The sequence below is a fragment of the Lygodium microphyllum genome, chromosome 9 (genome assembly GCF_053477565.2).
Source record: "Lygodium microphyllum isolate KBCC chromosome 9, Lygodium_microphyllum_v1.1.10, whole genome shotgun sequence".
In the NCBI taxonomy this organism is placed as follows: Eukaryota; Viridiplantae; Streptophyta; class Polypodiopsida; order Schizaeales; family Lygodiaceae; genus Lygodium; species Lygodium microphyllum.
This window is the reverse complement of record NC_141143.1, coordinates 67,212,709-67,234,610: the sequence shown is the minus strand read 5'-3', so window position 1 is coordinate 67,234,610 and position 21,902 is coordinate 67,212,709. Positions and strand designations below refer to the sequence as shown.

Here is a 21,902-nt window from a genome sequence, read left to right as displayed (position 1 = left end):
ACATTCTGCCCTGACCCCACCTTCATAACAACCTGTAATTATCTTAGGCTAATTAGGATCCTAATCCACCAAGAACCTGCACGTCAAGAACGCCACCTCCCACCCCTTTACTTCGACCCCAATGCCATAGATAGCAGCACCATGACTCGCCTCATGATGTGCGCTACTCTTTTGCCATCCTTCTATATTGCACTGCTTGAGGATATGAGCGATAGTAAATTCACACAGTGCAACCATCCTTTCCTTTCCACCACCACTCTCAAAACCCACCTCAATCTCAAGGGCCCTGAGTCGCAGATTCCTTAACAAAGCCCCCCGCCCTCCACAATTCCCTACCCATGCCATTCGGATGATGAGGATTAAACTCCCGTCATGCCCTTGTACCACATGCATTTATGTATTGCCTCTTCAAAAAAAAAAAAAAAGGCAACAAAAGAAAAGGTGAACTGGAAAGAAGCGACAACAGCAAAGAATAGCCAAGCTAAGGGATGAATCTACTACTAAGCAAAGAGGAGAGAGAGAGAGGACTTCACATGATCCGCTTGCAACTTCCCTTCGCCTTGTTGTGCACCACAGTCACTCCACCTAGGGTTCTCCCTAGCCCCCTCCCCACTTCACACTTAGGGTACATCAAGGGCAGGACTTTCAGACTTGTCACCCTAAGACTTGCACCGCACCTCCAACGACACACGAACTGGGTCCTCAAGTGTGGGACATTACCAAGGGCTTGCCCAAGGTTAGACCCATCTCCCAGTTCCACTGCCACGGGCACCACGCACTACAAGGAGAGGCAGACACACCCCTTAGGGAGTACACAACTTTTCTTGCAAGTTATGTTCGAGTTTCAAGAACTGGCTACTCAGCTGAAGAAGATCACCCACGGCATCCTTTAATGACCAAAACTTTTTCCATGTGCCGGACATGACATCGTTGCTGCTATTTCAGGAGCTTTTCTGCATTGGAGTGGATGGCCCAACATGCTTCATGTCGCCAACCATTTGCCTGCTGATGGCTACCATGATTGAACCAAATCAAGCAAAAGGAGTCCTCAGAAATAGATCTACCATTGGCATAGATCTTGGAACCTCATCTTCCCAAGATGCATGCCTAACGCCTCAAGATCTACGGATCGCTTATTCCACAAGCCTGAAGATTTTTCAATACAAGGTTGAAGATCTTCAACATAGCTTTGAAGACCTTCAACTCAAAGACAAAGATCTTCAAATCAAAGGCACCGATTTTCAATACAAGGACAAAGCATATCTTTGTCAAGGCACAATTCGGGGGGACTTCTCCAGGATAAATCCCTCCAATACCAGCCTCCTAAGGGATTCCTTATTGATCAAGCATTTTTGATGCTCAAGGAGACGATCGGCTACATATTTTCCACCAGCCACCTAGAACCCCAATCAGCCGTTGCAGAATGGAAGCCACAACTGTGTGAGAAATGCCGAGCATATTCATGAAGCTTAAAGCACACTAGAATCTCTCTGGGACATCGTCATTCAACTCCATCACCTCTCATTCACACCCTCACCTTTGAATCTGTATCATCTACCCACTAGTTCCGCTTAGCACTGACCCAACTATCCCACTACTTCCATTTGCAGTGCCATGGGACTGGCACTTGGCTAGGAGGGGGGTAATGTTTACCGTATTTATTGTAGCACAGAGGAGCGGGAAAATGGAAAAAAGTAAAAAAAGGAAATAGCAAAAAGGCGCATGATAAAAGAAGGAAAAGGCGCCCTGAAAATTTAAATGTTCGGGCACGACCCCCGAAAAGTATCAGTGTCGCCCCGAGACAGCAAAAGAGTAAAAGGCGTACCATTAAATGTGGAAGTGCTCCTGAATCCTTGTAAAAGAGCGCCAGGCTCACTCCTATGCAAAGTGTATGCATTAGTTGGGAATAGGATAAATTAGAATGGTGGGAAATGGAAAAAAGGGCCTCTAGGCTACGACTGGCCATGTAAAAAAGGGAAAAGGGGATGACCACCCAAAAAGGATTTAGGGATTTGTATAGAAAACTGAAAAGTAAATGAGAAGCTAATTCTTTGGTGTGTGGCAAAAAGAGTCTTCATCTTCTTCTCTTTTTCTCTCCTTCTTGGTTGTGTGTGCTCTTGAGAGAGGGAGTGTGAGAGTGTGAGGGAGTGAGTGTGTGGGAGTGAGGGATCAAGTGGGTGAAGCTCTTCACCATCTCCTCTTCTCTTCTTCTCTTCTCTTCTCTTCTCTTCTCTTGCGCGTACGGCTATGGAGGATGGAGCTTGGAGATGGAGGAGGATTGAGGATGCTTGAGCTAGCATCGAGAATCGTGGAGCTATCGAGGTGTGCAAGAGAGGAGGCTACTCACATTGGCGTCAAGGTAAGCTCACTACACTCGTAGGATTGACGGCGCGTCGGCTAGGTGAGAGATAGCCATTAGAGTTCGCTTGAAATGCTTGAAGCAATAAGCGATCCGTGGGTCTTGAGGGGGAGTGGTGAGATGGTAAGGTCAACACATGTGAACATTGATGATGGACCGCATGGTTAGTTGGGTTTGCATGTCTGTCTTTAGCACATCGATGGTGGTCATTACAATATTCACATGGCCATTGACTTATCACTTATTATTTTTAGTTTGTTGTACCTACCTATAGCTGGCATGGTTATAGTGCCAATTAGTTAGTATGATCAGTTATGCAATATTTAACTTAGTAGGCCACTTTTCTTTATGTTGTATCTTATTTATGCTTTGTGTACATTGTATTATGTATGAAAGAAGAAGAAAAAAACCAATAAGAAAACGTTTTGGACTCCATCTCTCTTCTTGTGTTCTTAAGTGAGCTTCCTCTTGTGTGAATGGTGTATGTTTGGTGCAACAACTTAAGCAAGTCCCCCCACCATGTGATTTGTAACAAATATTAGCTAGATATGGAAAGGCATTTGCATTTTAGCCTATTGAAATAGGCTATGTGGACTCAAATATTGTGGCTCTAATGGTAATTTTTACTATTCCACATGTGCCATGGAATTTAAGGCCAATTCCAATGCCTCGGGCTTACTTTGCCCAAGTTAATGGAGTTGCTAAATGAAAATATATGCACAAATATATTAGAGTTGTCTTCAGTCCCATACTTGAATTAGTGGTTACCATGCCCAAGAAGAATGGTGCATTGAAGCATATTTCAAGACATATAGCTAGTTAATAAAGTGACCATAAGAAATGTTGGTGAAGGGCATGCAATCCATGAGTTTGTAGATGCTTTCGTTGGAAGATCTACTTATTGTGGGAGATTTATACTCAGGCTATGATCAATTTTTTGTTGATAGTTGAAAGTAGGGACATCATGACCATGAAGACACCGTTAGGCTTGGTATGGATGCACTCTCTTATGTAGGGTGCAACAAAATTAGTAGCACACATGATCAATGCAATGAATAAGGTACTCATGGATTACATACCATAGCTTACTATGCTCTTTTTGGATGATGTATCGAAAAAGGGTTGTGTAGAGGATGAGAAGAATGAAGAATTAGATGATGTATCAATAAAGGGTTGTGTAGAGGATGAGAAGAGTAAAGAATTGGATGATCATGGGTGTAGAGAGTTTGTTGCAAAGGATATAACTAATTGTGAAAATATACTAGCTCATTTGGAAGAAGTGTGCTTGACTCTTTCAAGCCACAAGTTTATATTTGGAGTTGAGGAGGTCTTAATCATGGGCCATGTGTGTGGACCCTATGGCAAGAAGCCTTCACCAGCAAAGATAGATGATATTGATAGGATGCGAGATATTTGTGTTAGTTTTTCAAAGGTCATAAGGTTTTTGGGAGCATGTATCTTTTACCTTATATGAATCCCTCATTTTTCTCGTGTGGCTAATGATTTCTATTAGTTGTTGAGGAAATGACACAAGTTCCAATGGGGTCAAAAGCACACCAAAGCTATGAAGAAATCAAAGAGATTGTTGAAGTTAACACCTACATTGAGAAAGGCTCATTACTCAAAAGGGAAACCTATAATCATCATAGTAGATAAGCCTGATTGTTATTGGGTAGGCAATTGGGTATAGGATGATGACGAGGAAAAGAGATATGCTATTATAGCTTGGGTATAAAACTCTTGAATGAAAGGCAATGAAGGTACCCACAAGTAAAGAGAGAGCTTTTGGTTGTTGTAACAACCCTCAAATGTGACAAAGAATACTTTATAGGTGCTCATGTGGTTATTGAAACAGATTGCTTTCCATTATTGGGCAAGATTACAAGTTGTACAACACAAGATATTGCCATGTTAAGGTGGATAGCTTATGTTGAGTTAGTAAACCTTGAGTTACAACACATTACATGGAGGAATAATCTGGTTCTAAGATATTTTGTCAAGGGCATGCTTTGAGAATGAAGGTGGGATGATGTATGTTGAAGAAGAGGGTGAGTTTCTTGGTAAAAATGATTGTACTATTACTAAGGATGAATTAGTAGCAACTGTAATTGTAGGTACAACTGTCACTAATGTAGGGATAATGTTAAGTACATCAAGGAAAATAGCTGAATTGATAAGGAAAGGTATTGTAATGATGAATATAGTAGTAGATAATGTGAAGACAATGATGACTAAAGCTTAGATAGCAACAAAAAAGCACTTTAGATATTATATGACAACTTTAGAGGTGTTTTTAGAAGACTCATATGCAAGGGACTAGCTAAAAAATGGGGTAGTACCTCAACACATTGTAAAAGAGAGAAGAGTGGTATGAAGAATAGTACAAGAGGATTTAAAGAAAGGCATAGGGGTTTTTTATGATGAAAGGTGGGTATCTTTGGAAGCATGCAAAGAAGAAGAAAAGGATTCCACTGGGGTCCTTGGTGATAGAGCTACATAGGTTCAAGTGATGTAGGAGTTTTGTGAGAGTCTATTGGCTGGGCATAGAGATATTTGGGGCACATTTGAAAAGATAAAGGTAAGATATTGGTGGCATGGGATGTATTAGGATCTTGCATACTTCAGGGAGCTCTAAGAGAGTGCATGCTAGGCATGGTTATACCTAATATACATCTGTATGATGTGATGGACCTTGAGTGTAGTGCTTTATAGGTATCACTTTTTTGGTAGTTAATTATTCCTAAAGCTAGTGCACCTTCAAGTCTATGATTAGAGATAATATGACAATACTAACATGGAAGACCCCTTTGATGATGTGCTTCTATGGGGTTACTTGTTATATGTGACAAGTTTCACTTCTATGATGAGGGTTTAACTATGAGCGCCATCAACATTGATGCTTCCAGTAAGGTGCATGTGGCATTTGGCTAGTGCTAGAGGATTAAGGTGCTTTTGTTGACATCATTATATATGTTGCGATGTTACAAATTTATTAGAGACTTATTGTTGTGGTGTCAAAAATGGCGGCTCCTAAGGATTTGTATGTTATCATCATTATATATTTTGTTGTATCTTTATCTCAAGGATTAGGCATTATTGTTAGCAAGCACATTGAGTGGCACTTTCATGAGTTAGCACACTACATTTATGGCCAACTATCCATTTTGTGGGTAGTGTTATGCTAGTATCTATGATCTTGGATGATTGTCGTGTATATACCTCATTCACTTTTCACTCTTGTCTCATCATCATATTACATCGTCTAGAGACAGGAAGACTAGATGCACTACTAGTCATACTCTATGTTGGTTACCCTAGTGGTATTGCACTATTATTCACATGATTTTATTCATGGATGTTACTAGGCTTTCATGATTTAGTGCTGAGTTCTTGTATCTTTCTCTCTAACTATTCATTTTGTTAGTGTTCTGCTTCATGTTTTCTCACTTTTGGTTCATTTACCAATATCCCATGGTATCAAATATTTCAAAGTATAACATTAAAGCTCAACACAATAACTATATAATTCATAATAAGAATAAGGCATAACACCAATCAAAGTATTAGAAATAACTACTTACTCATTAAGTTAAACACTTGTACCTATATGTATATATATCAAATAATGTGGGCTAGTATCTAATGCTTAATCATAAGATATAATATGTAATCACTCTCCCAACTTATACAAAGATATAAGAGAAAAGGGTCCACTAAAATGGCCTCTCTACTCTTATATAAGAGTAAAGTAATCACAATTTGTTCGTTAGAGCATAGTGTGACAGCCAGTAGGCTAGTGGGCCACTATCACATGGAATTAAGGGTTACTATATGGCATGTGGTGCTAATATAAAGTTTTCTTATAAACTTGATCTTTTATAATATAAGAAGTTATTCTGAGCTTATGTTGCCTCTCCTCCTCACCACTGACTTTAGGCTAGGCAAGCCTAGTGACTCTACCTTGTCACAATATTCAATAGTCCACCTTATCTTTTATAATGCAAGAAGTTTTTTAGGAGCTCATATTGCCTCTCCTCCTCACCATTGACTTCAGCTAGGTGAGCCTACTCACTCTAACCTTGTCATAATATTCAATAGTGCACATATTATTATTGCATAAATACTAACCATTTATGCTCCATGGCTCCTCATGGTGGCAAGCAATGCCCTGAGAAGGAGTTCATTCCTTTCTCTCACATGGTAGCAACGACAACACCTCTCACAAGAGCATCAATGTCCTTGTTATGAAAAATAGACTTGTCATTTTGTGAGTTTTTTGTAGATTATAAGACTAAGAATGTGATCGGGATTTATACTTGGGATTATGTAATAGATATTATAGAAAATACTATAGTAATAAAATGATTTTATATTTATTTATTTATATATGATCATTGATTTATCACATGAGGCACACATGTGATATTGGTCGCATTAGGCTTGGTAGATAGATAAAAGAATACTAATGTACTTTGTGATATGCTGAGTAGAATATTATGTAAATAATATTTAGGTAAATCCATAAAATGTATAATAATATATATTTGAGAGATATGTAATCAATATTTCATAATAGAGAATAACAAACCATGGTCTTTGTCATCATTGGGAAGGTTGAGTCCTATTGTGTGTTTTCTCTTATTCTTTGTGAATTTCCTAACTTATTTGATTCTTTTATATTTTATAACATTGTTTATATTTAATATTTATGATATTAGATTTACCACGTGGTTTGCTTTGTAACAGTGGTATCAGAGCTTGGCTATGTTCTAACTTTTGATCGTTTGGCATCTTATGCAAAGGCACGTACTTTTGTTCAATCAAGATCTACAAGGCAAACTATTACAAGAAAAAGCTATGCCCATAGAAGCTATGCTCATATTTTCTCATACTTTAAAACAACCTTCAATTTCATTACTTAACTACATTGATTGTTTCATATTTTTTATATCTAGTTTTTGAAAAAAATCATTGAATTTTAAATACTTATGTAGGTTGCCCAAACTCCAAAATCTCAAAGTCGGCATCATGACTATACTTCAATCTCAAATCATGTAGTGGAGCTATTTTCCAAGTATTGTAACTTTCTTTCTGTTCAGAATTTGAGATTGATGTAAAACTAAAAGTTTTTAGAGATTGAAAATATTTATAATTTTTATTAGAGACATGTTTTATAAATTTTAAATATTTCATGAGATATTTCAATGGCAAAGTAACCATAAACCCATATTTCACAGTTACTAGTAAGCAAAAATTTATGTTTTGGCAAACTTTAGTCTCTATTTTCTCACTCTTACATTCTTAATTAGCATGCCATCAATAGAAGATCATTTATATTTTTTAAATATATGTAACTCTCTATTTATCATCTTGAAGTGAATTTGAATATTTAGAAAGTTATTTGTCTCTAAAGTAGACCTTAAGATTGGTGGCTAAATTTTTCAACTCAAACCTATATAGTGACCTAGTTTCTCCTCAAAATAAATTTTGATTTCTCCTCAAAATAACTTGTATTAGAGATAGTTTCGACTAAATACTTATAGCTTTTAAGTTAATCTTAGCAAAATGTGACCTCTTAGTCTAATTTTATAATTTTGTCTAAAAGCGTGTTGCAACTGATTTATATCATGTAATCCTAGTTTAAAATTTAACTTCATTTAAATATAGAAATGACGATTTATGATCTTTTCAAGTATTTTTCATGTCCAGTAATCCTAGTACAAATTAGTTGCATGAGGTGGTACTAGTAATTAGCGATGTAGATTGATCTTTCACTTTTTTGAATTGTAGGTTATGCAATGAAGGCATCATGAATTTTCTCCAATATAGCATAAGAGACTTCCACCCCCATAGCTCACTTGGGAGGAACTCCTTCTCTGAGAATCTAATGGAATAAATACTGAAGTTTGGTCATGCATAGACTTAACATTCTCTTGTTTATATAGAGTCGAGAATGAACTTACCTTTTCCAATGTAAAATAATGTCTTTCCTTTAAGCTTTAAGGTGGAGTCTATTGGTGCAAGTTGAATGTGCTCAGCAAGGTTTAATACACATGAAGAAAAAGAAGAAGCAAAAGAGACTCTCAATAGTGAGAGAGAACCTCTTCAAATTGGTGCAGGTAGAAAAATGGAAAATGAAGTTGCAAATATCAACAAGAATCGTATTAAAGATATTGAGGCTACCAATCAAGTCTACGAGAGGTACTTGGCCCAAGTCTATTCGATATGCTATGTGCTATCTCTCTAGACCTAGCTTTTGATAGCCCAATAAGTGAAAACTAGGTTAGTACAAAGATGTGTTCAAGGTTTAACGCCACAAGAAATTCATGTTAAGGTTAGTATTTTTTGACACAATTAAAGATCCCTCATTTAGTGGGTGGGGATCGATGTAAATATTTTCTAACTGATCATAAAGGCCTTTTAGAAGTGGGTTGTGCTAGTGGAGAGGGAATAGGACCCCACTCTCCCCACTACCTCAGCAAGGCCAAAATCTCACCCATTGATCTTGGCGATGTTGTGGTCCCTTGTTGTGTAGGATGTATGTAAAGGATGCCTGCCGGTCGATATACATCGCACAAGGACTTTTGTAACTAACAAACAAGAGGACGCTTTTTGCAGCAGTTTTCGACTGAGCCCACGATCGATCGATGCACCCTGGAGAGAGACAGAGAGACAGAGACAGAGAGGCTGCTATTGATCGATGCATTGCCTAGGGCCTTCATTCCATGGGCAACCCTCGTATCGACCAGTGTTCACCGACAACATTTTTCAGAAGCCAATAGGCTTATTATATCTCTGCAGGTTGAAGGTTTGTGTATCGGATCGAAGGATCCCAATGTTTCCCTTCTCTGATCAACAGGTCACTATCAACGTACACTTTTCTTGAATATTTCTTGAATATCTCTTGAATTCATATTGTTGGGTTACGCAAGGAGCGTGTGTAGTGTGTGTGGTATATCCAGAGAGAGAGAGAGAGAGAGAGAGAGAGAGATTTCATGCTCCCTGATGTTCTTACAAATTTCACATAATTTCCAACCCACAGGATGCTCTGCAGTTACTGATACCATATAATTAAGCATCTTGTGCCTGGGAATGCAGGTAATGGAGGAGTTGAAAGAACAAGCTAGAATAGCTCTTCCTCTCACTGTGATGAATTTGGTCGTGTATGCAAGAGGGATGGTGTCAGTCCTGTGCTTGGGAAGACTTGGAAGTTTAGAGCTCGCAGGAGGTGCTCTTTCTATTGGCTTCACAAACATCACAGGTTACTCGGTATTGTTCGGCCTCGCAGCGGGGTTGTACCCGATAAGTGGCCAAGCCTTTGGCTCACAGAACTGGTCCCTTGTTGGCCTTTCTCTCCAAAGAACCATTCTTGTTTTGCTGACAGCTTGCATCCCTATAAGCATCCTTTGGCTCAATCTGCAGAGGATCATGCTTTGGTTTGGGCAAGATCCAAGCATCACTGCTGTGGCAAGCATGTATTGCTTGTACACTCTTCCAGATTTACTTGCAGATAGTATTCTGCAGCCTTTGAGAGTATACCTAAGCTCTCAAGGCAGCACCATGCCCATGATGTGGTGCTCCATCGTAGCGCTGGTTCTACACATACCCATCAATGTAATGCTTGTGTTTGTCTTCCGGTTGGGCGTCCCTGGAGTTGCAATTGCTGCAGTATGGACAAACTTCCATTTGGTTATATTCTTGGTTGGCTATGTCTGGTATTCAGGGTTATCCAGTAGGACATGGCGGGAGGGATGGTCTATTGCATGCCTTCAACAATGGGGGCCATTACTAAAGTTAGCACTACCAAGCTGCCTTGCAACTTGTTTGGAGTGGTGGTGGTATGAGATTTTAACAGTACTTGCCGGCTACTTACCTGATCCCCAAGTAGCCATTGGAGCAACTGCCATACTGATCCAAACCAACTATTTGATATACACATTTTCTCTAGCGCTAAGCTCCTCCGTGTCAGCACGGGTCAGCAACGAGCTTGGTGCGAATCGTCCCACCAAGGCACGCATCGCAGCGTGGGTTTCTTTATCATGTGCGTTTGCAAGTGCAATCTTGAGTTTGACATGGACGACACTTTGCCGGCACAAGTGGGGCAGCATATTTACAGATGATAGGAGGGTTGCAGCATTGGCTGGAGCAATGATGCCGATAATCGGGCTGTGCGAGCTCGGGAATTGCCCACAAACAACAGGATGTGGAATCTTGAGAGGCAGTGCAAGGGTTGGGATTGGGGTTGGGATCAATTTGGGATCTTTTTACCTCTTGGGCACCCCAGTGGCTGTTGGCCTTGCCTTCTGGCGCAACGCAGGGTTTAGTGGGCTATGGTTTGGGCTTTTGGCAGCCGAAGCGGCATGTGCTTGCTCCGTACTGTATGTGATTATAAGGACTGATTGGGCACATGAGGCCCTCAAAGCCAGAGATTTCATAGGCAGCAGCACATGCTCTAAAGGAAGTAAATCATCGGTCGATGCAGGTGAAATGAAAGGTGACGAGACACGTCTCCTGGCCAGGGAGACCAGTGAGGGCAGTGACGGATTGATGATGGCGCAGTCAAGCGCCCATGCAGATCGGGCCTCGATCTGTTCCTGGATGCCATGCGAGCTGGTAATTGCTGATCAGGTGTTTTCTACATGCCCACCTGCGCCCATCACTCTTTAAGGACTAGAAGTACTGATGACTTGATCAAATTACTGAAAATTCTATCGATGACTCACAGTCGCACACTCCCTACGCCACCCCGTACTCTATACTGTTGCAATTATTATTCCCATACTATATATATATATATATATATATACATTATAGCTATTGGCTATTACTAGGCTCTCATCAGGCTATTCAATGCCATTGTCGACTTGCAAGCCTTAAGAGGCTGGATGCTTTCATTTATACTCTCTTATTTACAATGTACAGGCAGGTGTTCCAAGAATCCCAATGAGGAAACCAAGTCTTTATTCAGAAAATAAATTGTTTTACAACTTGTGTTCCCTCCCTCTCAACGTTAGGATTTCATATCCACCCCTACTTTTCACACGACATTTTCTTTTGGACCTTGCCATTCTCATTGGAATGATAAATTTGAACATTGCCAATCCATTCACAATCGTCATAAATTTGCGCTTTTCGCATTATTGCAATTATAGTCTTAAATATGTAACATGAAAAATACAAATTGAAAAGTGCTAAGCATGTAGGCCTCATATTAATTATGACCTTTAATTTTCTACTAGTTTATCGCATATGAAATGAAACAAGTAACGAGAATCTGTAAATATCCATCCCATAGAGCTTCAATCAAGCTCATGATATAGCATTTGCATAAAGATACCATATATTCCACTGCGCTATCATATATTCCACGATCATACATCTCATGTGGATTGGCCACATCATCTTTCCATATAGATCCCAAATGTAAATAGTGCTCATCAATTATACCTTGTATATCTTTGTATATTAAGATTTCCATTTGTTCTTGCTCCTTCTTTATAAAGCTCTCTATATCTAGATAAGTAGATTGGAAAGTGACATTTAACATATTCAACTCTCCAAGAACATTAGCACAAAAGTGAAATAGAAAATGTATATTATAGTTAATCAAGAAGTACAAAGTAGCATCCTCATTTTGTACGATTGTCAATAATGTAGGCATAAAGTCTCATAACAGTGGATATCACTTGACTTTTTGATAGCCATCTTACTATTCATTTTTTATGGTGTAAGCTTCTCTCTCCTACCAATACCAAATGAGTTAACTACATTAGCTAAGATTGCATGTCTTTTGGTAGATCTATCCATCCATTCGTATATTCTTCATGCAAATTTATCCATATAGTTAAATTCTTTGAACCTGCCAAATGCATTACTACCTACAAGGGCCTCTTTATGAGCTATGTAATAACAACTCACTAAGTGTGGAATAACTTTCCATAATCTTGTTACCAAACCTCTATTTGAATTTGTTATAATGATGACACCATCAATTGTAATTCCAACTAATTTTTGCATTGGTAATTATATATAATGTAAGAAATCAACCAATGCATCATGCAAAGCCTCAACATAGCTACATTCATTAGATGAAGAAGATTGATAAATTTTGTGGTTACACAACTATACCCAACATCCTCATCAATGAAGGTGATATATAGAATCATATATTGTTGCATACTAATATTTGTAATCTCATCAATCTAGATAGAGAAGAACAACATACTTTGTATATCATGTTTTAATTTTTTCATCTACATGTTCTCTTAAGTTTTCATGGATTTGTAATGTATTTTTTTACGATAAGGTTGCTCCTTTTAATTTGGAAATGGATTTCCCTTACAAATAAAGGAGCACCATTTACATTTGACCTCTCATTTCCATCATTGTCAAGACCCAAGGATGATGGATTTTCCAATGCTCAAGAAATATGTTGTAATGTTTTTTCTTACCATTGCTACTGCCATTATTAATACCAACAAGTACATTTGTAGCATTTGATGCATTAAGATCCACCTCTCTTGCTACAACATGCAATCCAAGAGACTCTTCCAAAGTTTTTTGTTTCTTATTTTTCCTTATATTTCTCATTATGGCCATATCAAGAGCAAACTGCCATATATGAAGAGCATGCATAGATAATCTACTAACTTATTCGATATAACCTTTATATACAAATATACAAACAAGGATTATGTGTACATACTTTAAGCCTCACACTACATGTACCAATCAACTATATGGACAATGACAATGATATCATTGCTCCAATTTCTCGTCTCTAGATTCCAAACCCTTATGCTTTTGTGGTTGCTATTTTGGAGAATGTCACCTCTCTCATAGTCTCCAAAAGAACATTTTGTTGCCTAGCATTAATCACACTATGATCTAATCTCCCTAAAGAGAATCAAATTACCAACCATTAGAACCTCAAAGAATGAGACAATTGCAAAAACCCTTGGCAATGATGGGGATTAGCACTTATGCTAGCAATTGGGACCACTCAAGAGTTAGGTTCAATTAGCTATTGTTTAGTACAAATCAAAATCCATGTTTGACTTAGACTTGCATTATCAAACAGTTTGAACTTTGGAGCCTGCTTGGCAGTTACTCTGGTGCTCACTGCTTGTGCCATAGTGTAGTAGCTTGCTCTGTGCAAGTCAAATTGGTGGGCTATGTCATGTGTATCATAGTCTAACAATTGGGTTGGCTCTTAGTTCACATGTGACATAGCGAGTGTGGTCAATTGAAGATATGAGTCAACTAAGGCTCATGTTGGATTTTGGACACCAATGGGAGTGGGGACAGTCCAGTTGGCAACTGAGCCGTGCCATGCTTTGTTGGAGGCTAGCAACCTGGCAAGTATCCACAATGGTGGATCAGGTCATGATTGACAGCCCATAATGGTGGTTCTAGGCCATGGCCCACAATGGTGGAATATATGATTGTTGTTGTACATAGCAAGCAACAAAAACAAGTGCCAACTCCTTATATGAACTTGTAACCTATAACATTGGGATTTCTTTGACTCCTCTTGCCTATACAACATTTAGACATAGGCATGGCAGATGAGTCACTACAATATTCATAAAGAAATATTAAATATATGCATTATGCTTGAATCCTTGAAGTATGACTCATGAGCACATGCTAAATCTCAAGAGTTTGGGAGACTCGACACTTCTCGACTAGACTATTTGGAATAGTACATGTAGGTACATTGCACATCATTAGTGAGTTATTTACTGTCTAGTCTTCCAGAATAGTAGGCAGCCCTTATCTATAGCAACAACAACTCTAGACGACAATGCAACTATCAAAGCCACCCAAATGTTGTCAAGCCCAAGTCAGGACTCTCAGTCTATTTCGAGGCAGTTCACTATTTGACCAAACTGAGCACATTACACTGTACGATGTACCCTAAACTATTTTGAGATTTCACGAGAATCAATATTTTTAAATCTGAGTCTCAACTCTCAACTCCGAAGTCCTGGCCAAGTCCCCTAGTCCTAGCCTCCAAATGTGAAAGCGACTTTCAACTTTGGATGTTTTTGGTAAATTTGAATTTATTTTTAAATTTTAATTCTAATTCCATCAATATTTACTTAAACATGCCCTTTAAAATAACTCTCAATTTTGGATATGCACTTCTTCAAGTTGTCAATGTAATGGCATTTTTATTTTTACAAAAAGCTATGAGTCCATTCGGATTGGTGTTGTTCCCATGAATAGTTGGACATTTGGTTTGCTAGTCATCATGGGACAAGTTGGCAGCCCTTGGATGGGTGGACGGCCCTAATGCTACTCTCTCCCTCCCCCCCTCTCTCTTTGTCTCTTTGTCTCTCTAAAATAGAAGATTGAAAAAAAAGACTCCATGATGGTAGAAAAGGGTTCACATAAAATCAAAAACATTGATACAAAATCATGAGTCAATGAGTTTAATATACCCAAATATGGAGGAATATACTACATGTTACAAACCACTAGCACATCAAAAATAGCTATGTTTGTCGGCAATTGAATAATTGAATTGCAAACTATTGGCTCATCAAAAATAGCTGCATTTAGTGGCCGAATAGTAAAGGAAGAGACTAGAAACTAGTTAAATTTATTAACCATTGAATGGGGAAGGAAGTGAAGGCAACAAGAAAGTTGGCAAGTTGACTACAAAAGGCTAGATGAAAATGTATGTGTCCATTTATAATGCCATTGAGAATGTGATATTCATTAATAAAATTCCATGTGTCATGCACCATTACATCTCACATTAGGGGACATTTGAGGTCACTTTTTGGTCATGTAAGAAATTGAGGAGAGAGAAAGTACGATGCAATTTAAAAAAAACACTATTGTAACAAATCTTTTTTAAAAACTTTTTTTTTGCAATGTTTTCTCTTTTGTATCTTGGTACTTTTGTTGTCTATCATTCATTGACAAACCTCGAAGGCATTGCATGCACTTGTCACCTTCAATGCCTTGTCATCATTTAAAAACTTCCCTTCGAGAGTCAATGAATCTCTAAAGATATTCCCTCTTCATTTTCAAATTTTCATTTTGAGGGATTGTGAACCACTTCCATTGCAAGCTTAAATCACCTCTTGGTAACTCAATTACAAGCAATTAATAATCATAAAACATCCATATCACCTCCATATTGGTGTGGATGATGAGTATGCACATGTTCATAAAAGAAACAAGGTGTCTAGTCACACACCAAGTGCATTAGAAAAAATGAGATTAGGGGTCAAAAAGAACATCAATTTATGGACTGATAGTAGGATGTATTTGATGGATCCTATGACAAAAAGCACCTCTCCATTCTCTTCGTATATTCCTCATGTTGAGGTTTATTTGAGATGGTTGTTAAGGGGTTGTCAAGGGCTTCTAGTGTATACTTAGAATCTAGTAGGCCATTCAAATATTTTGAAGTTGGAGAACCAATTGTTATGCTAGGAAATAGATACAATAAATAAATAATCAGAGGAGAGCCAAGGTAAAATAAGGAGTCTCGGAACCCAACTAGGTGTAGCCAGATAGAAGGAAACATCATCTGGGTTGCGTGAATAACAAAGGATTTTGAAGAATATTAAGACACTCAAGCTTGGAGGTGGAGATTGCAAGAGAAGAACAACAATAATACGATAATAGTTTGTCACTCATGCTAAACTAGTTGTATTCTTCTATTATGTTTCAGGAGCTTCAAATCTAAAGTAAGTGCTCATTCTATGAATGCATTATGAATCCATACTCACATGTGTATCCTTATTGTTGTTGTAACCAATAAGGCCATTCTCCATCCAAACAAAGCAACAAGGAACATGGAGAAAGCATCACAAGTCTATAGCAAATCATTCCTCCCAAAGCTACAAAGAACATGTTTACTGAGAAGAGGTTTAAGAAGGCCAAGGAACAATGCTGTGAAAAGTTTTTGCAAAGGTCTTTCCTAGACAAAGAGGACATCCAAAGCACCCTGGACAAAGTGAGAATAGTAGATAAAGCTACACTCAGTTCTTAAAAGTCATGCAAGAGACATTGTGAAAGAAGAAAACGGTAAAGGGTTATCTCCTTCCAAAGCCATCCTCAGTTCAACAAACAAGATACAACATCAACAAGAGAGTCTTGGAAGTACATGGTTAGCCCCCTCAAATCATAAATAGCTCTCGTGGAAAGAAGAGAGTGCTAAAGTACAATAGCTATAACAACATTTTCTTTGACTTAAGGACTTTGCAGAGAGCTATGATCAAGTTTTACAGCTAGAGCATACAATAGCAAATGAAGTTGCCATTTTTGTTATCAAGCTAGATAAAATAGAGATTATAAAGGGTAATAAGATGGAGAGAGTTTCTCTCACCATGGTGAATTGGCCTATGTACCACAAATCATTCATGATGTTTCATATAGTGAATCTGCACATAGAAATATATCTATGCTACCTCATGCAATGAATCTACATCATGAGCTAGTGATATTGCCTCATGGGATGAATCTACATCACTAATTACTAGTACCGCCTCATGCAACAAATTTGTACTAGGGATATCAATGGACATGAAAAATACTTGAAGAGATCATAAATCATCATATCTATATTCTAAATGAAGTTAAATTTTCAAATAGGATTACATGATATAAATCAATTGCAACACGCTTTTAGACAAAATTACAAAATTAGACTAAGAGGTTACATTTTGCTAATATTAACTTGAAAGCCATAAGTATTTAGTCAAATTATCTCTAATACAAGTTATTTTGAGGAGAAACTAGGTCAATGTATAGGTTTGAGTTGAAAATTTTAGCCACCAATCTTAAGGTCTACTTTAGAGACAAATAACTTTCTCAATATTCAAATTCAATTCAAGATTATAAATAGAGAGTTACATATAATAAAAATACATATAAATTATCTTCTATTGATGGCTTGCTAATTCAGAATGCAAGATTGAGAAAATGGAGTCTAAAGTTTGCCAAAACATAAATTTGCTGACTAGTAACTATGAAATATGGGTTTATGGTTACTTTGCAATTGAAATATCTCGTGAAATATTTAAAATTTAAAAAAAATTTCTCTAATAAAAATTATAAATATTTTCAATCTCAAATTTTGAACAGAAAGAAAGTTACAATACTTGGAAAATAGCTCCACTAGAGGATTTGAAACTGAAGTATAGTCATGATGACGACTTTGAGATTTTGGAGTTTGGGCAACCCACATAAGTATTCAAAATTCAATTACTTTTTTCAAAAACTAGAGATAAAAAATATGAAACAATCAACGTACTTAAGTAATGAAATTGAAGGTTTTAAAGTACGAGAAATATGAGTGTAGCTTCTACGACCATAGCTTTTCTTGTAATAGTTTGCCTTGTAGATCTTGATTGAACAAAAGTACTCGCCTTTGCATAAGATGCCAAATGATCAAAAGTTAGAACATAGCCAAGCTCTAATACCACTGTTACAAAGCAAACAATGTGGTAAATCTAATATCACAAATATTAAATATAAATAATATTATAAAATATAGAAGAATGAAATAAGTTAGGAAATTCACAAAGAATAAGAGAAAACACACGATAGGACTCAACCTTCCCCAAGATGACAAAGACCATGGTTTGCTATTCTCTATTACAAAATATTGATTACATATCTAACTACATTCATATCAAAGATATAGTTGTAAATGAAATACAAATAGCAATCAAACTATAAAGTCTTAGATATGAAGAGGTTTTTTTATAGCTTGATCTAGTTTATGTAAAAAAATCTCTATATCAAATAATGACATTTTGGCATCACTATTGTGTTTGAAATGTGTCAAAACCCCTAAAATGACTCTGAAATCTCTGAATTCTGACTCTATATGAGGGAGAAACAACAAAACTAAGTTTTTACCCTGTTCTTCTATTTTACACGTGATCATGTTACTTTTATAAGGAAAACCAGGAAAGCTTTCTAAAATTGAATCACATAAAGAAAATAGCAAAGCATTCCATAAAGAAAGTTTGTTTTGATAAAAGTATATCTTAAATATATTATTTTAATATCATTTATATTACATTAATCAAATAATTTGATAATAAAGACTAATGATTCATTTAAAATTACCACTAAAGAAGTTTAAACTTGTAATTCATAAATAAAGTAATAATTTAATAACATAAAATATTATGTAAATATATATTACTATACATTATATGGATTCACCTAAAGATTATTTACATAATATTCTACTCAGCATATCACAAAATACATTAGTATTCTTCTGTCTATCTACCAAGCCTAATGCGATCAGTATCACACATGTGCCTCATGCGATAAATCACTGATCATGAGATGAATAGATAATGAGAATAAATAAATAAATAAAAAATCATTTTATTACTATAGTATTTTCTATAATATCTATTACATAATCCCAAGTATAAATCCCTATCACTTTCTTAGTCTTATAACCTTAAAAAAAAACTCACAAAACGACAAGTCTATTTTTCATAACAAGGACATTGATGCTCTTGTGAGAGGTGTTGTGGTTGCCACCATGTGAGAGACAGAGAATGAGCTCCTTCTCAGGGCATTGCTTGCCACCATGAGGAGCCATGGAGCATAAATGGTTAGTATTTATGCAATAGTAATATGTGCACTATTCAATATCATGACAAGGTTAGAGTGAGTAGGCTCGCCTAGCTAAAGTCAATGGTGAGGAGGAGAGGCAATATGAGCTCCTAAAAAACTTCTTGCATTATAAAAGATAAAGTGCACTATTGAATATTATGACAAGGTAGAGTGACTAAGCTTGCCTAGCCTGAAGTCAATGGTGGTGAGGAGGAGAGGCAACATAAGCTCATGAATATCTTCTTATATTATAAAAGATCAAGCTTATAAGTAAACTTTATATTAGCACTACATCCCACAACTAGGAAGGGATTGAATACTATAGTAACCCTTAATTCCATGTGGTAGTGGCCCAATGTGGTGGCTGCCACACTATGCTCTAGTGAACAAATCATGATTACTTTACTCTAATATAAGAGTAGAGGAGCCAATTTATTGGACCCTTTTCTCTTATATCTTTGTATAAGTTGGGAGGGTGATGACATATTATATCTTGTGAGTAAGCGTCAAATACTAGCCCACATTATTTGATATATATACATATAGATAGAAGTGTTTAACTTAATGAGTAAGTGGTTATTTCTAATACTTTGATTGATTTATTTTTGTTTGCATGTTATCTATTTGTTGCATGATCGTGGCTTGTTACGCATATAGTAGTGCATGTGATAGTGGTCCCATTATGCTTGATAGATAGATGGAAGCATACTAATGTGATTTATGTTGTGGTGAGCAAATTATTAGATGAAGCTATGCAGAATATATATTTGAGGAAGTACATCTTAATGCTTAGGAATTTATGGTTGAGCATTTCATAGTGTTTTGTGAAATTATTGTATTTTTGTGCACCTCTTAGTGCAAGAAAATTATAGGCATTCATGAGCAATTTATCTATTTAGATACTACTATTTTGTAAGGCCTAGAAGGCTTGATTATTATTCTTTTGTAAACTGTAGTTTAGGTATAGTTGATAGGAGTTAGAAATACTGGGGTAAAAGCATGGCATTCATGCAAGAAAAGCAAAGGCCCAAACATGAGATGCTTTTCAATGTTATTTTTTAGCACACAAGCTTAATACAATTCATAAACACATGCATGAGGGAGGTGTGCTCACCCATGCATGGGGGGAGATTGTTCCCAATCTTATGTCATGCATGCTTTATCAATTTATTTTCTCTCTTGTCTCTATTAATTTATTTCTTATTCAATTTGAATTTCTTTTCTTTTGAGTTAATAACTCATTGTTATATGGTGAGTGTCCTCAACATCTATATCAGAGCAAGGTGATGATCTAGATGTTAACATTTGGAAAGGCTCTATCATCAAAATCATAAGGTATCGAGTCTTTTGACCTTTGGGCAAAGATAATACACAATGGTTTATTATTTATAATTATCCCTTTAAATCTCAAAAGACGTACAAACACACTCCTTAAAGGTCCAACATTTTCCCTCCTCCAATAGAAAAAAAACCGCCCCTCTAGCCAAATGCCATTAGAGATAGTGGCTTTCTTTCTCCAACTACTTTTTGAAATCCTAAAAGCTAAGCAACATCGAAGGCTAGGAAATTTTATAGAATTGTTGTCACTGTTGAGCCAAATGCACCAACGATTGGGACTTTGGACGAACTTCTATTATTTGAGAAGGTGCAACTCACTTCGGTGACAATCTCTCACCTTGTCTCTCAACACTCCACTCTAACGAACCAAGCATCCTTCTCTCCAACCCAAAAAAGCAAGAATACAAAACGAGCTCGAGTTGTAGTGAACTCACATACTTGCCTTCTTGCGTTTGATGACTTGAAGGCTCAAAGATGGTTCCACAACCATGATCATCACAATCCAATGTCATACCTCCTTCGCATCCACAACCAAGTACACCAATTAGTTGAAGAGCTAGTAGAGAAGACAAGATAAACAAGACGATGGTGACAAAGAGCTTCACCTTCCCTTAGCCCCCCCTCTCTCAACACACCTCTCCCTCTCAGTCACTCTCAACACAATGGAAGCAAGATGATAGAATGGAAAGATTGAATAGAAAGCTTGAGTAGTCACACTAATAGAGCTTCTGCAGCATGGATGTGCTAAAAGGTGAATACAATTGAAACCTTCCACCCTTATATAGACCAAGAATTAGGGTTAGGTTAGGGTTTATGCCCCTTTTGCGTTTAGGGTTTGCATCCTCTCTTGGGCATCTTACCCACTTTGTGGGCTCTAGGCCGATCAATCATCATTGCATGCTTCAACCTTAGCCTAATTAGACCAAGGCCTAAGCCTGGGCCTAAGATATTCTAATTACAAATACATGTATGCAGCCCATGCAACAGTTCCAAGTGCGACAAACACAACTGCGAGTGATAGATAAAATTTGCACAGTCTACTCTCACAAAGTAATACATCCATGATAATGTGGTGATGTCCATAATCCTCCAAATAGTAGTCGACACTTGTGCTTTTTGCTCGGGGGGGGGGGGGGGGGGGGAGGTCACTCATGAATATATGTATATATAATGTGAGTTCAAAATAAGGGGTTTTTAAAACATAATTTTTTACATTTTTTATATACAAAAGGGTGTCATATAAAGGGGTTACTTACAGATTGAATAGAAAAGGGTTGTGTTTTATTCAAGAAAAATTCACATATTAGGATATTTATAAATAGGCCATGCACGCATGTTATATAGAGAGTATATATATAGTGAACCCCCTGAGGCTTTTTGCAACATTCTCAAAATACCATTAACATTATTTTTCCCCCTAGATGAGTGCTAGTTCCATGCCACTCACGTCGTAGATACATGTTGGAGCTTGCATCGAAGATGCATAAAGATGGGAACAATCAATTGAAGAAATAGTCCTAATAAGGAGAAATGAATGCTTCTAGTGAAGAATTTGTTACTGTTGAACTTGATTGTGCTGAAGATATGGTTCTTCTAA

At 37.1% G+C, this 21,902-nt stretch overlaps 1 protein-coding gene across 3 annotated transcripts; it reads left to right on the top strand.

Annotated features, from left to right (window-relative positions):
- Positions 1-9,022: 9,022 nt before the first annotated feature.
- LOC148031129 (protein DETOXIFICATION 54-like) lies at positions 9,023-11,449 on the top strand. Of its 3 annotated transcripts, none has more exons than XM_087684670.1 (2): positions 9,023-9,167; positions 9,458-11,449. In XM_087684670.1, exons 1-2 carry the CDS (start codon positions 9,060-9,062, stop codon positions 11,024-11,026), a joined length of 1,677 nt encoding a protein of 558 aa, XP_087540796.1. In that variant the 5' UTR covers positions 9,023-9,059; the 3' UTR covers positions 11,027-11,449. The 3 variants fall into 3 exon arrangements, with proteins under 3 accessions (XP_087540796.1, XP_087540795.1, XP_087540797.1); XM_087684669.1 differs by having other exon boundaries at positions 9,023-9,218; positions 9,458-11,448; XM_087684671.1 differs by having other exon boundaries at positions 9,026-9,218; positions 9,402-11,448.
- Positions 11,450-21,902: the final 10,453 nt, after the last annotated feature.

Coding starts and splice junctions, on each gene's coding strand:
- LOC148031129 (XM_087684669.1), top strand. CDS start 9,060: ATGCATTGCCTAGGGCCTTCATTCCATGGGCAACCCTCGTATCGACCA. Junction 9,219..9,457: donor TTCCCTTCTCTGATCAACAG/GTCACTATCAAC, acceptor CTGGGAATGCAG/GTAATGGAGGAGTTGAAAGA.